This window comes from Sphaeramia orbicularis, chromosome 2 (genome assembly GCF_902148855.1).
Source record: "Sphaeramia orbicularis chromosome 2, fSphaOr1.1, whole genome shotgun sequence".
Taxonomy (NCBI): domain Eukaryota; kingdom Metazoa; phylum Chordata; class Actinopteri; order Kurtiformes; family Apogonidae; genus Sphaeramia; species Sphaeramia orbicularis.
Genome location: NC_043958.1, coordinates 13,949,369 through 13,968,114, shown reverse-complemented (window position 1 = coordinate 13,968,114; position 18,746 = coordinate 13,949,369). Strand labels below are relative to the sequence as shown.

The following is an 18,746-nucleotide window of genomic DNA, read 5'->3' as shown; positions in this document are numbered from 1 at the left end:
CTATTTTGTTGTTATACCCTATCCAGATTTTAGTGTAAATCCCCATAAAGGACATACGACGGGCAATTAAATGAAATAAAATTACACATTTTCCCTGAATTAGAAGATGTTGGAAACATTTCATATAATGTAAATGCACAAGGCTTAGTCTTTCTGAGACATTTTAATACAGAAATGTTGCATATTACAGCTGACATTAAGCTCTTTAGGCCAATATAATAAAATGTTCTGAATAATGGATAAATGATAAAAGCCACATTGTTAAAGAAATATAGGGCTCCTGTTTGCCTTTGGGATCATTGTGAACCATTCTGCTGCTCTTTATGTGAAGTGCAGCTCCATACTGTACGTCTGTGGCACTGTTTTGGGTTTGAGATATGCTGGTGCTAAATTATCAAGTCTAATATAGCCGTTTTGAGTGGGAACAGTAACACACAGCTCCACACAGCCTGTAAATGCCTGTGTGAGTTGCTGCTACAGTGCAGCCTCTGACATAAAGCTGAGGTAGACGGTCCATGCAGTCCGGGCAGGCAGTCACTCAGCCCTCCAGCTCTGTGAGCTTAGTGACTCAGCAAAAGTCAGTCAGACACCACCCCCCCCCACTCTTCCTCCCCCAATCCACCCCCTTCTTTCTTTTTCCATGCCCTCTCCCTGGATCCTTCTTTTCAGCAGACACCGGATTGGCACACTGACAGATTTAACACAAAAATGGTACCACTGAGGCCAATGAATCAGACTCTGTGGGTGCTGTTTCATAAAGCCCTGCTTTGGCTAGAACCCCAAGTAAAATAGTACTGAGACGAAATCTGAAAATCGATTGTGCTATGAATTTCACGGGGGTGGGCTTTTAAATTGAGCGCTGTGTGATGAGAGGAAAAAATATGTTAGATCTACACATGCATGCATTCTCTGTGGGGTCACTCAGACTACTGACATGCACTGGAAAGAAAAACACAGAGAAAACATGAGAGCACACACTGTCAGAGAGAACACAGATACATTTATACATGCATAACAGATATTTACACGTGTGACACATGCAAATGAACTACTTCAAAAGTGAACTCACTGCACTGTATGAAAGGCACTGACTAATGTTAGTGAAAAAGACATTATCAGAGACATACTGTGGTTGAAAAGGTGGTTGGGCTGCTGTTGTAGGTGTACCTAAATGGTAAAAAGAAGTCTTCTTTTCTCATTTGTTTGAGAGGATTCTGTTCAAAATGTAGGCTGTACATGACTTGAAGAGTTTCAGTCTGCTATTGAACATTGGTTTAAAAGGTGAGAATTACTTCTGCAAAATAATTGAGAGCACAAAAAAAGCTGACACTTTGAGAGAAAGAAGTCTAATCCTTAGGTAAATGGTAGGAATGTTAACAAAGACCTAATTCAGGGAAACATTTAATAAGATCTTTCTAAAGTTACCAGTGTTAATAATGTTTTGGACCAGATATTTTGACTTTATTGAAAAGATTTGTATGGACCTCTTTGGATTTTAGACCAGCAGATACAGACTCTGATTGGTAAATTGATTACATATATATATGTATAAAAAAAACAAGTTCTGTGACGCAATGTACCCACAAGCGTCAAGATACACCCACAGCAGATGCTCCCTCTGCAAGCATGAATGGCCTGGTGACTGACAGACATTGATACATCTGCGAAGTTGCTAAAGTAACCAGAGCCTTTAAAGTCTGTGTAAAGCAAATTATATTATATTGATTAACAAGTCAGAAAATACTTACTGAAAATGTGGAAAGAGTTGGTAGTAATAAAGACTGCCTACTTGCTTGGATGGAATAATTTGTATGAATGACAGAAAAAAGGAGGGTAGAGGTATTCGGCAAAAGCTGCACATCCCAATATAGAACAGCAGACAAGAATACTGGTTGACACCAAACAGTAGGTGTGTTTCTATGAACAGACCTAATGTCAATTTAAGATTGAAAACAACAAAATACTCTACTTCTTCTCTGTTTAATTGAGCCATGTGTAATGTAGCCTCCACTGCCACCTACTGGTAACACAATGCAGTCTACATTATTCACTTCACATCAGTTTATGGAAATGCACATGTTTTGCACTTCTTTTCTTTTCTTTTCTTTTCTTTTTCTTTTTTTTTCTTTTTTTTTTTTTACAACTTTTCAATAGATCATTTTCAAATTTGCTTGCCATTTTATAGAAACACAGCTAATGCAGTAATGTATCATGTGTAGCAGTTTACGTTTCACAGAAAAGGGCTATGTGAAGGAAAGGTAGTGAAAATATTCTCATTATAGTGTAGACTTTTGTGTGTGCTTGTGTGTTTCTGGCGGAGTCTGGAGTTTTTTCATTTGTTGACATTAGTCAATTCCTTTTCTAAGCTTACAACTGTTGTGGTTTCCTACATCCATAACAGCTTGTAGAGGGATTTCGATGTATAGAACCCCTTGTCAATTTTTTGGCAAAAATCTTTCCTTACTATATTCCTTCCTTTTTTACTTAGTTACAACTTATTTGTCTTTATTTAACAAGGTAGGTCAATTGAGAACCAGTTCTCATTTACAATGACCTAGCCAAAAAACAACACTTCTCTGCTGACTGACAGCAGCAAAAGAGTATGATTGGAAATGAAATTATCTAAGGAGGGACCAGCTCCCAAAAGTAGTAGACTATATGGTTTAGTTTCCAAGCTGCTTACTTTTTTCACGGTTTTGAAGCCTAAATTTATAAACTTGGTGATGTTCAAAATATTTAATCATTGAATTTTGGCTGGGTTGGCAATAACACATTTTCTTTGGAGTGACAAACCCAAAACAAATATTTATCCCTGCTTTACACAGACTTTAAAACAGGAGTTAAAATAGCTATAAAAACAGTCTATCAAAACATGGACTGACTCACAGGTATGCGGCCTTGCCCTCCTCTATTTCTTTGCCCTTGCCACTGGTGGCTGTTTTCTTGCTGCACAGTGTGCGTGTGATGCACATCAGCAGGCCGCAGTGACGCAGGAAGAAGCAGCTGACGTCCACCAGTACGAGGAGCAGCAGCAACGCTCCCAGGCCGAGGCCCACCACCGCCCCCAGCCCCAGGCCGCTGAACAGGGATTCTGCTAAGGCAGTGAAACACACACACAGACACACAAACACAACAAGGAGAAAAACACTGTTAGCAATTTCTCTAACACACAGACAGAGGTCAGGGTCAGGTGTAGAGCTGCGTCACGTCAGCTGGTGGGATTCACTGTCTCACTCAAGGACCTATCCTCAGGTCGGATACCTGCTGAGGTGAAACCCACCCCCCTGGGTGGAGGTCAGAGTTCTCACTTCAGCAACACCTGAAGGATGCAGCAGTAAATGTGAAATCAGAATCAACCCTGAAAACTTTTCCTGTGGTTACTTTCAAAACCAACTGAAGGTCAGTGAATTCCTTAGATAAGTCCTAATCCACAACGCCTGGACAACACGCAATCCTCAGCGGAGGATCTCAATTATTAGAGTGAATCCACCAAATCTCATCCAAAACAAATCAATTTGAGCACCGCCAAGTCTTTCTAAACACAGTCAATAGGAAAAAAAAATGTTCAAAGACTAAAATAAATGAGGAAAAGGAGGCCTATGTACTCTGTTACAGGAGGGAAAGGGCTTTATTTGGGGATTTGTTAGTAATATCACAAGATTGCAGCCTTGTATGTCAACCTTAAGACATCTTTGGGCCTTTGACAAAACTGAGCTTTTGTTTTATAGACCTGACGCTATACAACACACATTTTTTTACTTGTGCCCTCAGGCTTCGCATCTGAATTCTCTATCATGCTCCATCTGTCAACATTTCTGGTTCCACAGATACCAAACTTCGTGTACACTTTTCAGCTGCAGTGTACCAAACTGTATCTCAAGGAAGCACACGTCAGCACTAACATACTAATGCTTCGGCCCCCGTGCCCACAGGACACCTCTTATTTTGTAGCTTGCAGCACTTAGCGGGCTCATGTGGGAAGCAAAATCGGAATTTTCAGCTAAAAGTTGAAAATGTGTCTCTCAGAGCGGTCAGCGCTCTGAGCTCTAAAACACAGAGCGCTCTCTCCACTGTTGGAACCCAGCAGCAGGACCTGTTTCAATTGTATGTAATGAGAAAATGAAGGCGGTGCTATGAAGTAGGCTTCCCGTGGGCACTCTTCTCACAGACCTGTGCCCTTAAGTGAGCCTGGCTCCAGCAAAAACTGAACATCTATTGTACAATCTGTGCTGACGGCTGGAGGTCATAGCTTGCCAGGGGTAATCAACGATGGAGGAGCGAGACTGAATCAACTTTCCTACTTTAGAAGGCTCTTATGTGGGTGCGAGCTAAACAGGGACGCCGTACATTAATATAAAGGTGTCGTCTCCACTGGTTCACAAAACCCTCCTCCTTCCTGTGTGGAAAACGAAGTAAATCTGAGCTGACTGCAGTGGCAACCACTCTTTGGTTTATCCTTAGACAATTCTCGAATAAACTGAATATTTGAGAAAAAGACATTGTTTTTCATCCATTTTACATCCTGGGAGAGTGTGGCTATTATAATCTTCTCTCACATTTGACAAACTATAAAAGTATTCAGTGTAAACTATTTTAAGTCCTGAATAACAAATATAACAATACTAATATAAAATAAACCCCTTTTCAAGCCAGAATAGTATTACCTCATGAATAGGGACATGAAGGTCAATGCTGACGATTAGTAAGATACTGTATAAAACAGAAAAAATGCCCATGACTGCAAACTGCCTTGAATGTTATCCATCTCATCTCATCATCTTTTTTATTGTGAACCAGGCTTCATCTTATGTAGTATTATGAGCCTCCTTCAAATGACACCAAAACATCTGTCAAAATGTACAATCATTATTGTCAGTGCATCCTCCAAAATGTCTTAAATCACAGAAATGTTGACGTGTGCTCTTAATTCACAAATAAGTCTGTGGCGACTTTGGGACTTTTACAATAATTTACAATTAACAAATTCTGGGAAGTTGCACATGTCATACTGAAAAGTAAGATGCACTGCAGAAAGAAATGAATACAACGTTCAAAGTGATGTCTTTGCACATCACATCCATGTTCAGGCGTAGAAATAAACAGTTTTATGTGTTGTTACATGCTGATATTATACAGTGCAATCAACCTCAACAATGAGTTATCATATTATATCAGATTCCAAATACCTTAGAGAAATTAACAACACATCCAAAATCAAAGCTTGGGTATTAAGAGATTAAAATAGAAAAATCAAAAGTGAATACAACTATGAAATGAAAAACAGGGTGTTTTTCTTTATCATGGTTAAAAATGAATGTGCAAAAATCATTTTTGGATTTTCTGAAACAAAAAATAAATCTAAAATCCCCCCAAAGCAGAGACCTAATAACTGACCACATGCAGCTTTACTTTCTGAGACCACATGTGGTCAGTTATTGGACCAAGAGGACCAATGAGAGCTTTGCTGTGAAAAGAAAAAGCACCACATTTAGGCAAACAGGCTTCAATTTTGTTGTCTGGAAGTGACTTACTACATAAGAACACTTCAAAGCATCTGGTATTTGTGTGAGTAGTCATCATACTGATTGCATGGCTATTAGGGTCACAAATTGCTCAACTGAACAGCCATAAGGTATATAGGTTCTTTTTGTTCCTTTCTTTTCTGATAAAAAAATGCATTATTACTAATAACAGAACTGGAAACGCATGTGGTCTTTTTCTTGGAAAATGCAGAAATATTCCTCTCTACTGTATCTACAAAACTAAGAGGCTTCAGTGTTGACTCGGTTCATTAAAGTACTGCTGTAACATCTGTCCCAGACATGTGAGATGATATTCTCAAGCTGCTAAATGTTTGAACTGTTGCACATTCAAAACAGAGGCGTCTGCTTGAGTAAAACTAATGGGTTTCTTCTTCACCAAAAAACTGTGACAGTGTTGTAAAAGTCGAAAGTGTGGTCCCTCTCACACTTGAAGACAATCTGACAGAAGTCATAGATTAAAAGAATTGTAAAAACTGGAAATCTTACAGGCTCAGTAATTACAAGTCTGCAACTAGACTCCATGTGAGTTATTTTTTATTTTTTTTTGTCTTTTTGTTTTTTGAGTGAATTTAAGCTTCACTGCTACTGGATATACTGAAGAAAATGTTGATTGTTTTGTTTGCATCACATTATTCTAAGGATTGGGGCTTTAAGTTTAAAGAAGTAAAGAAAATCTAGATATGTGAGGTATTAAATGACTAACCTGTAGGTACCAATGCCTGTTGGGTGGTGGTGGTGGTGAGGCTACAGCAAAAATGTAGAGTAAATGCAAATGAATATACTGTCTGTTTATGAGCAGCTGCAGCAGTGACATCACTTTTCCACATATCGAACACACACCAAGGCTGTTTAGATCTAATTCTTCTACTGAGGGGCCAGGACCTCGGTTCCAAAATGAAGCCAATGCAGAAGTATCCTATTATTGTAATACCCCTGATGGCCACTGGGGGTGACTCCAAAAAGCCCTATTAGTAAATATTTTCCCAGACTCATGCATTTTTTCATCTCCCAGACACTTCCACTGTAGTTCTAATTAATAAGTTCCACTAACAAGACTGTAAATGATTTTGTGATACTGTTATTAACAAAATTTGTCCTTTTACTCTGGCAATAAACTACCGTTTAGCATCAGCACATCTCTAACCCCTCAGACTCTCTTAGTTCCAATCCTATTATCAAAATATGGAAATTCCTAGCTTTACGACGCAGAAAAAAATCCATCACGGTTCCTCCATCCATTGTTTGTATAGAGTTTATGTTTATTGTTTTGCGCTGGGGAGAAACTATGTTCATGTGATTGTTTGAAAGAGCCAAGGAGAAAAACTTCAATATCAAACAGGTTTAATTTTGTCAGAACGACAAGACATAAAAATTACTAATGTCAGACAGCTTTATGATCCAGGTGATGAGAGTCTCGACTCCATCAATGCTATCATGACTTTATTCTGACAAATCTACTATGTATTTGTGCCACTGAAAAGGCTGGAAAAGTTGTCTGGTGTTTACAAAGCTTGTTCATGCATTATTATTAGTTACACATCATGTTACTCTCTTTTTCTTACCATGTAAATGCTGCATTTAGACCCTGAAAAACCAGCTTGCTTTCCTTTTTTCTGATTTCTAGTGATTGTGATTTCTGTTCTGCACAATATAAAGAAATAAAATTCACTCATCCCTTGTGGGGTATTTCAAGTTAGATTTTTGTGTGTGGAAATGGAAATGATAAAAAGTTCATTTATGTCAAAAAAATCCATTGGCCCCAAAGACACCCAGTATTTATCATTTTGACTTTTTGACACTGAAGTCAACAGCTGTCTTCCACAGAGAGCATGACCGCAAATACAATCAACAAGTCTATGAATATTTACAGTTCATTAGTGTTTTTGCATTCATGCTTGTTTGTCTTGTGTAGGCGATAACTCAGCCCATCCACTGAAGAAATGGTATCAGTATCTATAACCAGTGCCTCCGTTCTCTGACACTGCACAAAGGCCACATTGCGAAAGGGCTGTGATTCTTAAACTGGATGAAAACATGTACAAATTACAGCTCCAAGTCAGCTGCTTAACCCCACGCTCATTTTAAATTTAAATCCGCAGTGCTGGAGTACAGAGCCAAAACTACAAAAAAGTGTGAAATTCCATATACGACATTGGTGCACTGTGTGTCTCTGCCCAAACCACTCTCATGTCGGCGACTTTGTTGTTGACTGAGAGCTGAGACGGCAGACAAAAGGAGGCTGGCATCGAGTCAAAGTATACACACACACACACAGACAAACACTGAACCAGATGCAGAGACCCAACCTCAAGGCTAAGGAGCTCTAATTAAAACAATTTGAGTTTTTTGGTGAAATCAAGGATATGGGATTTGAAAGTTGTAGAGCGGATCGATATTTCCTTCCCGCTACAGGCTAGCATTTTGTATCTCACCCTTTGAGAGTTTATCTACCTTAATTTGGTTGCTGAAGCCACAGATTGAGAAGTGGTAAACAAAACCTCTCCAGCTCCCCTGAAGCATTCACTGAAGAATCCTCCAGAAGACAAAAGGAATACTAATCCACCACCGCCGTGACCTCGAGCCTTCCTATCAGTGTTCACATTTCGCATCAGTCTGCATGACAATGAAAGGCAACGTTTTTAATCATTTAGTCACATTTGTTTTGATTCAGAACTACAAATACTTCATTGGTAACTAAGATTTTCAAGTATTTTCACTTTACTTGCACATTTTTTATATTTTATTTCATTTGTCACCTACACTTTAACACAAATATGTGGACTTTCTTATCCTTATGTCATAAAAACAGGTTTATTCCTTTACCTTTATCCATTATTTTATTTTGGATCATCACATTATATTAATATGATGAATGGCTGAGTTCACTTAACACACCAGCAATCTATAGAATCTCCATCACCTTCTATACTTTGACTACATTTTAGAGTATGCACTTTTTCACTTTTATTGCAGAAAATAAGTTAAACCACTTCCATCCTTCTGCAGGAGTGTGTATTTGCCACCTCTGTTCAAGATCCACATAAAATCAGTGACGGCATTAACTTTTAGACTGAAAACTGACAGACATTGTTTTATTTGAAGAGTTGCCCAGTACTATTTTGGATTTCCACGGTGGCATAACATTTGCACAGATAGATTTTATTAAAGTGTCATGCTTTTCATTTGGGACGCCAGCAGAAACTCTTAGGCTGAAAGAGTGAAATCCATAAACATCAGACTTTGAGCCGATAAGGAGTATTACTCTAAAGTGCTTAGCAGCGGCTTGACAGTTTGGGGTTGGACTGAGATCTTACACACTTGTTTACATGTAGATAATTTTATTAGACTCACTTTTGCATTTACTCACAATAGAGTGAAACGTACATTTAGAAAGACAATAACTCAAGGAAAACTCCAAACAAATGACGTTAGTTGTCTTACAATGTTTTAACTTTTAACTTCTGTGTTTTTTATTTACTTATTTATGGTTTAGTTAGGATTTGTGCATCAGTAGTTGTAGTTTTTGTGTTAATTCAGGTATAGTATCAATTTGAGTTTCTCAGGTCTTAGGAGGAAAGTTTTCAGTCATAGATAAGTGTGGGAAGTAAGTGTGACGCCTAATATGATTTAGAAAAAAAGCAATTTTTTCCCTTATGAACCATGGACATAATTTTTGGAAAACTCTTGTTTTCCGTTAAATAAATTACTTTTTCACTGCTAGTTTTCATTACCGATAATAACCCTGACTATTTTCATTTAGCGTTGCTTTCAGATCAATTTAAAACATAATACTCTAATCTGTTCCTCTTTCCTTTTACAATTAGAGTTTGTGTCAGTCTAAACATGAGATTTCAGGCTCACCCAGTGGGTGCCCTCGTGGCTTCCTGACTTTGTGAATAGAGGACAAAACACGCACAGAATAACCCTTTGAAGCCAGATCTGCAGTTCAGTCTTCATCGTCTTTTTACCTAGTGCCTGTTTTTGTTGTTTTGTTTTTCATTAAATGATTCTATGAGTCAAAAGCATCTCAGATCTCTGCAGAAGGAATTAAGGCATATAAAGCTGCTTAACTTTAAATTTCATGAACTGAGATGAAACGTAGCCAAACAAATATGTGGCTATGAGTCAAAATGTTCTCAAGTCGAGAGCCAAGTCTTAAACCCGATCACTGTTAAAGAAAAAGAAACACAACATTATGCTAATTATGAGGAAAGAGTATCTCATTAGACTAATGGCCATTTCCTGTTTAATGTGGGACACTCCTGTGGTCACCGACTGCTTCTGAATGGAATGAACTGATGAGGTTTTATCTGTGAGGGGGGTCAGAAAACAGCTGCTCTATAATTCTACAGTGTCCTCAACATATGCCATGTTTCCACTATGTGGAACCGGCTCGACTCGGCTCGGCTCGGCTCGACTATGGGTACCAGGTCCTATTCCTGAAGACCATTTCCATTACAGGATACTACAGAGTTTACAGTACCTGGACGTCATAGTGATGTGGTGCATTATCCATGTCGTCTGTTCAGAGAGTTGCTGATGAACTCGCTCGTTGCGTGTTGTCTCGTCAAGCTCATGCTGAATTTTTACGTCTGAACCTCCTCGACAAACCATGGTGTAGTTTTGCGGGCTGTCATCATGTGGATTAACCTACCGCTATATTTACTGTAAACTGCCGCATCTGTTTTTTGTAAAACGGCGGGTCACAGAGACGACTCTGACCAATCAGTGGTCTGCAGTGTTTACATGTCACCTTTTAGTATCTGGTCCCCAGTCCTGGAACCTCAGCGGAGGTGATACCAAAAAACTAGTACCAGGTACCAGATTCCAGGTCCTTTTTCGTAATGGAAATGCAAAAAGGCTGAGTTGAGTCGAGTCGAGTTGAGCCGGTACCACGCAGTGGAAACGTAGCAATAGAGGGGGCTTTGGTGACTGTGAAACCTACTGATTGGAGAACTAACAGGTAAGTGACAAACTCCCTGCAGGGTTTAACAGAGACCATATAACTGTTTTAATGACTTAAAGGGGTCATATTTTGCTAAACCCGCTTTTATTAGTCTTTGGTTCATTTATTTGTGTATTTGTGGACCCTAATAGTTCAAAAAGTTTGAATTTAAACCCTCCAGATGCTGCAAAGCTATCTTTATATTAATTCCGGCAAAAACTGAGTGGATTTCTACAACCCGTTTCAATTCCTGCTTAATTTGTTACATTTTATAACTAGTTACGTCATGACATTTGCACATATAAGGTCAAGACTTCCGACGAACAATTCTCGGAGTACACTATAATTGTTTATCAGCAGCAGTGGTTGTAGTAAAAACTGAAAATATGTCCAAAATTCGAGCCGATTACCTAAAATGTTCAGTTGTTGGTTGTATTAATGAACACAAGTGGCTGAACAGGACAGAGCAGCACAGCCAACAACCTGGAGGGAGTGGGGCATGAAGTGGCTCATTTGGATTTAAAGGGCCAGCGCTCAAAACGACCTTTCTGGTGTCATTACTCACACTTATTGAGGATGGGCCTGTGCAGTTGAATTAACAAAGAATTCAGATCAAGTATAGCATTTACAGTTTATATAGAACACAGGGAAATGATTTAAAATGCATAATTCCATTTATAAAAGCAAAATATCACTCCTTTAAACATATTCCCAAACTGGTCTGATGAACTTAAAAGCAACTTAAAACGTGATTTACTCTTTGACTTACTTACTGACTTATTTTCCCCTTACTTTCATGACACTGGAAACACTGGTTGGTATTTTAACTCCATTATTCTGTGTCCTGATACATTTCATCTAGTCTGTCGATCACTTATCAACCACATCCAAACCTCAGAGTCTGCTGGCGGTGAGATAGGTCCCGTATGAATTACATTAAATGCTAAACGTCTGTCAGAGTTAAATGTTGTCTCCTCACCTTTTTATTGACCCTGACATTAAAGCTTTCTCCTCCAAAATTGAATCTGTCTTGTTCATTGACATCAAGTGACTGTTTGGCTTCCAAATGGTTGTGGTTCAGCAGCAGTTTCTTTGCCAAATGTTTTGAGGAAATGTAACCAAAATATGAGATGAACGCTGCTGTGGGCTTTGTTTAGTTGTGAGTCAGAATGACTTCAGTAGACATCTGTAAAATCTATTCCTTGTCAATGTCACAACAGAATAATTACATTTTGTTTCATGTCATCTTTATATCCTGTATTCTTGGATTATTCATTGAGTGAAGGAGGACATTAACAGAATTTTAGAGGAGGTACTGAAGCTATTTTTCATATTTTGTTTTTTAGCATTGACTCACCTCTGACCCTACATTTTTTATGAAACAAAACTCTTTAAATGCACTTATTATGATGGTGAAGGAATGAAAAAACCTCAGCATTTCAGCATCATGATCGACCAGGTGAAGTAGTTGTAGTAGTTACAGTATAGCCTTCAACAGATACAATTTTAACACAATAAAATAGACTTACGGCCCAGACTAAGTCATGTATGCTCCTTCATAGTTCACAATATTCTGGAGAATGTGCTCAGCCTTTGTCCATCTCCTTTGCTCAGTGCTTAGTCATTGTTTTCTGTTTTGGTTTCATTGACCTAGCCTGAAGCTTTCCACCTCATGCACAGTAAAGTGAATGATAGTTAGCTAAATCTGCAAAGCACCAACTCCCAGCACCACACAGACTCCAATACAAACTTCAAATAAAGCCTCCACAGACTATAACATTTCAGAAGTCTGGACCTAATGAGCTATACAATGTACTGAATCCAGTGTTACAATACAAGTCAACGAATAAGTATTAAGTGTCATCAGAACAGATTGTTATTCTGTGCTGCTAGGGTTGTAAACAAAGGAGCTAAGCTATTAAAGACTGGCCTGTTACAACAGTGGTATTAATGTGAGTGAGAAAAAAATCCAAAGTCAAGGGAAAGCAGAAGAATGTGAACCTGGATGCGACAAAAAAAACAAAACAAAACAAAACAAAAAAAACAAGCTGGGCTTAAGTTGATATTTTTTGCTACATAATCATACCTAAGTTGATTTGTGTCATTTCATGGAACATTCCTTGTTCCAATTCCAATTCCATTCCAATTCCACATTGGTTGTTCAGTAAACATAGATGGTTAACCCTGTAAAGCCTGAACCATTAAATCATTGACAGAAAATTCCAGTTCTAGAACTCCAGAAACTGGAGCCTTTACTGGTCCTTCTGAACAACCCCAATTTTTTTTTTTTTTTTTCAAATAATAATTTCCATGGATGAGTTTCAATTTTGTATCATATTTGATACATTGGGTCTCAATGCTCAAATACCAAACCAAAAACAAAACAAACCAAAAGCATAATATAACACAAACATGTCTAACAAATTGGTAATTCCTTTTCAAAATTGGTAAAGTTTTGCCTCATTCCTTATTAATGATAATCTTGTAGTGTCACTGGAAAGGCCTCTGGTGAACGAATTCCTCCCCCCTGGTGGATTATTTGTGTATTGCATGTATCTGATTGTATACATCAGGTTTTTCAAGAAAAAAAATATCATCCTGATCACGTTGAGGACTTCAAAACTCATGTATCAAATAGGATACGTTTGGCGTTATAGGGTTAAACTAAACTACACTAAACTTCTGACTGTCTATGGATGTATGACCATCACATTGACCTAATATATCACTATGCTTCAACAGGGACAAGCCAAAATCCCACAGTGCAAACGTGGCTTGAGCAAATTAGCCATAAGTGGTTCACATATCTAGTCAAACCTATCACCCATATGTTGTTTTCCCAAACTTTATTGTTGGTGAACTTTCACACACTCTTCAATTCTTGAATATCAGTGGACATTAATTCTTATTTCCCTGCTCTATTAACCCTTTTACTAAGTTCCTGTGATTAGTTGCTGATATATAGGGCCATTAGTGGTATTATTCAATTGTTTGAGATCCAATTGCTTGTGTGGCACTTGAAACCATTCATACACATCTGACTTTGACAATCCAAACTCATTAGGCCTGGGCAGTGATTGACTGTCCCTCGATTAGATCTGAGAGGAAGGACTCGATTAATGATGACAAAATGAGTATTCATTGATTAGGGGTGGAAGCGGGTGCTAATCTGCAGTGGGTAAACATAATCATTTGTGAACGTGAGCACTCACTTTAGGCTGCACTGAGGAGAGTTGGCGTTCAAGTTTATGTGTGGAGACCCTCTGGGGTATTAAACAAAATCATTAAATCCAGCCTTGTCTGAAGGAGAAGGATGAGTCCCACTTCTTGTCCATTTTCAAAGAGGAAGCAGACGAGCTATGATGAAGAACAAGTGTACTCAAGAGCAGGCTTAAAGGAAACGAAACCCCATCGGAAATTACTTTTAACGTAGGAGGACATGTCTTTTTTTTTTTTTTAACAAACTGAAATTTGGTGCAATCTTCTGTAATTGCTGCTTTCTTGGGTTGCAATTCATTTCAGAAATAATTTGGATCTGTCTACCTTGAGCTTTGATGTTGAAATTCACATTGAAAAAGCAAGACGAGGCCCAGGTTAAGACTGATCAGTGCTGAACATTCTGATTAATTTAAAACATAGTATTTTAAGGCTTTGAACAGTGCATCTTTGACATGTTTTAGTTGTAAAACACACCTAGGAAAGATGGACAGTGGTTTGATGTTGACCAGCGACAGGTTCACTGCAAAAATAGGTGTCTAAAAACAAGATAAAAAAACTAAATCTGAGGAAAAAGGTACTCAAAACAGGTGAAATATCTGTCTATGCTGCAAGATAATTTCACTTGAAAAGATTTTTTTGAATTAAGATTGTTAAATCTAGAAATAAGCATGTATGCAGATGTATGATCACTTAAAATAAGAAAGTAACTCTTAAAACAAGGTAAATTATCTCACACTTCTACACATTTGCCACGAGTCTGAACGTAGCCTTAGACTGAAGGTTCATTGGTTTCACTAGTTTTAATTTTTTTTTTGTATTATTTAGACAAAATAACCATTTCACCCTTGCTAGGGACATGCTGTAAGCTGTGGTAATACTGTTCTGAAGGTGGGAGACAGAGCTATCTTCCAGACAGAACTTCTTTCTTTCTTTCTTTCTTTCTTTCTTTCTTTCTTTCTTCCTTCCTTCCTTTCTTCCTTCCTTCCTTCCTTCCTTCCTTCCTTCCTTCCTTCCTTCCTTCCTTCCAGAAGAGCGAGCCCAGAGAAGGTTGTCTGCTGACTTCAGATTTGTTGATCATTGCTGTACAATTCACAACTCTTTTCTCCTTTTTTGCAAGAATAAATTGCCTGATTTAATTCACATCCTAGTTTTGGGTGACATTTTCCTAACACACACCTTCATCCCTTTCATCTGAACCAGATTTGAAGGTCTTTCACCAAAAGAGGAGGTGTTAATGAAACTACACCACGTTTTACATCATTTACAGCGTTAAAATACTTTTTGGATTCTTCTTGTATGGTTCTTTACCCAATAATATGATCAACAACACATAACGTAAGAAGAAAAACAATGGATGACAGAAGACGGTATATATCAACAAACCAGTCACATGTGAATGATGATGGTAGATCAAAACACACAGAACCGTCCAAATGGTCTAACTGAGGCTATTTTGTTCAAACACATTCACCCGTAAAGACCCAGTGTTACTCTTATGTCAACTGCCAAAGCTGTCTCGCTGTTCAACGTTTCTCAAGTGATCGATCCCCATTTATTATAATATTATCCTCTGTGTTTTGCATTTTTTCCATGAAAATCTGGTATTTTTCTATATTTAATTTGCTGATAATGTAGATGTTCATAAAAGTTCATATTAAAGTTGAGGGTTATTATATCAGAAACAGAGAAAACGGAAGAAAAAGTGACTTTTTCAGGAACAATATCAACAACTGAATGTAAAAACAAGTATCAACAACCACTGTCATTGATCCAACTCCATGGGTTGTATTGGTGAATCAATGTTGTAGAAGATGACAGTGTTTCCCTGGTGACTATGGAGCCTCTGAGTGTCCAAATGGGTCATATCTGATGACCATGAAAAGATGACAAACTGTATTTTACACCAGTTATTTACATGTATTGATAGGATTGGTGGATCAGCAGGTATTAAACATTTTAGATCAGTAGATGGTTTTGGTCACCAGTGGTTGTTTGGGTCTTTATGGGTTAAATATATGTAATGTATTAAGATGAAAATAAATAAAATGAGCTGAGTCTCAGTTAAAGTTATAATTCCTCTTAAAACATGAGAGACAGTGTACAAAATACTCCCAAAGATAACTCCAAAAACAACTAAAAACCCCTCCTCTCTTCTTCTCACTCCTCTCATGCCTAATTCTTCTCTGTTCTGTTGTTTGTTCCTTTGCTGAATGGAAACAACGAAGACTGGTTTTACCTTTGGGAAGATCTGATCAGAGAAAAAGACAGTAAGGGATCCACCCACAGTTCTTTGTTAGAGAGATGGTTTCACATTGATATTGGAAGTTATTCAGTTTGGATTTTAATGGACTATTTAACCTTTGATATGCATACAATTAATTGTGGTTACCATATCCAAATATGCATCAAATTAATTCAAAAATAAATACAAAACAAAGACGAAACATAAAAGAGCAGATCAGAACAAAGAAGAAGAGATGAAAGCAATAATATGTGAGAAATTAATCTGAATGAAAATCACATTTAAAAACAGGAGCACTCCAGATAAAATGATCACTCAGTCCTTAAGATATTTTTGACTAATTACTGATTAAGATAAGTTGCCGTTCTGTTGACAAAGAAACAAATTAAATCACACTTTTGCTTCCAGTCATAAAAAGCATTCATTTTGTGTCGATGATGTAAAAAAGCAAAGTATGACGCAGTGATACATATATGCATGACATTACATGGTGTGTTTTCTGTAATACATTTCAACAATAATAATTAACAGTTAATTATACTGGTTCATGATATGGTTAATTATTAACCATGTAATGACCCTAACAAGACCCACCGGTCATTTGGTCTGCTGATGACAGTGTTCTCACACAGCCCATTAGAGTCCAGTAATTACAGGAACCACCCAAAGAGACCAAGTAACTCTAAGAAGTGTACAGTAATGAGGGCATTTCATTAGCTGGGCTTTAGTAGGTGTCAGGACCTAAGGTTAGTACAAACAACACATTTATATCTATGCATGTGGAGCCTGAGTTTAACTCAGATACAATTCACTGTCAAAAAACAGCTTTTACAGACTACAAAAATGTGCAGAAATATGTTGGTATTGTCATATGTTTTCCAGTTTCTATTTAAATTCATGTATGTGTTTTCTTTTTAGGTTATTTTATGCATTTTCTGATTTATAATTGATTAAAATAAGAAGAGTTTATTGCTGTTTTATGTTTGTTATGCATATGCTTATTGTCACCCTTGCTACTATGTATATTGCATGTTTATACTGGATACTATTTGCACTACAGTGCATGTATTTTTACTCGTAACCACATTTTGCTCTTAATCATATTTGTATTTCAAATGTATATCCATACTGTACACTTATTACTGTTTGTTCCATTCTATTTAGATTTGTGTATTGTTGAACTGTTTTTATATTGGACATTTTACAGAGCTGAGAAGAAAATCGCATTGCACTGAACTACAATAAACATACAACATAAAGTAAGAAATATAGACACTTAGACAAAGATATGCAATTCAAGAAGTGTGATTTACAGTTTAACATTAGAACATAATAGAACAGAATAGAACAGAACAGAATGTTGTATTGCATTGTATTGTATTCTATTCTAAACTGTAGATCACTCTTCCTGAATTGCATATCTCTGTCTACATGTCTACATTTCTTACTTTATGCTGTATGTTTTCCCTGAAGGAGGAAAAGGGACCCAAAACACACAACTCTCCTTTCTTTAAAACTGCCGCTACATGCTGTTCTCTGTCCTCAAATGCATTTCATAACATAGTGAAGAGAGGCAGCAAACTCTGACTTAGAAAAGTTTTCTTTTTCTTTTTTATACATTATTTAAGAGAGCATTGTTTGATTTATTTTTAATTATTACATGATTTTGCTGAATTTTTGATTCTGATTAGTAACTGGTAACATTCTGTGGTCTGTTTTTGGGGATATTGATATGTTATATGCAGCTGAAGCCTAGAATCTAATGACTGTTTAGTTCAGCACAAGCAATTAAAACAGTCTGAAATCAGACAAATCAATTTCACATCAATATTTTTGTAGCTAGAGATAGATGTTCAGTAAAGTCATGTTGCAGAAACCTGCTTTGCAATCACTGACTGCCCCCACACAGAAGCAAAACAGACATGAATGTACTTTTATTATCAAACATTGTCAAGGACATGTGAGTGCGCACTCTTCAGCTGCATCATCCCTGAGAAAAACACAGCTCACATCCACTTAGACATATGACTGAGTGATAAAGTTCAATCAGGGCCATTTAGTGGAAAGGGCAGAAGGTTCAGAGTCTCCAGAGTCAGTAATAACAGCAACAGCAGGACTAGGAAGGACATTATTACAATATTTCCCTTGTGAGATTAATTTTGATAATATCTGAAATAAATCCCCCCAAAACACAATCGTATCATCTCATTAGGATTAGCATAGTTTAATCAATCCACATGTAAACACCATCACATGTACGACTCTGTAACAGACTGCAGCCTGTCCCCTTGAATATCACATTAGCCATTAGTGCTTCCGCTGGATGTTGACTAGTGTTTCCTACAAGTCAAATGAACGTAGGTCTTGGATTAAATTACATTGCAGTTAAATCCCTGCTGCTCGGGTTATATCCTATTCTGGCCACATTATCTGAGAAGAACTCTCCTCGGAGCTGTGTATATTTAATTCATCATTAGTTGAAGCTGTGGGAGTAATATGTTTCATTAGACAAAAAAAGGTCCAGATTTTGGATTTTGGTATCAGTTAATAATAAAAGTAGACCTCTATAGGATTTATGAATGCTTTATCAACAGGACTTGTTGTTTCCATAACAGCAAGGCCACATTTATATTGTTCAGCATCAGATCTCTTTGCAAATTGAGCTTCCTTTCTTTAACTTCTACCCATCAGCTTCATCTGCGATTCAGTCCATCACCATCTCCTAACTCTTAAAAAAAACCCTGAATATCAAATTATGGCATATGAAATACTCTGAGTCACTGCTTTTTCCTCTAAG

At 37.5% G+C, this 18,746-nt stretch overlaps 1 protein-coding gene across 1 annotated transcript in view; it reads right to left on the bottom strand.

Moving 5' to 3' along the window:
* Positions 1-18,746, bottom strand: part of LOC115435660 (neural cell adhesion molecule 2-like) — a 410,900-nt gene that overhangs the window by 16,143 nt on the left and 376,011 nt on the right. Inside the window, 1 exon segment of the mRNA XM_030158227.1 lies at positions 2,887-3,094. Coding sequence (XP_030014087.1) covers positions 2,887-3,094 — 208 coding nt within the window.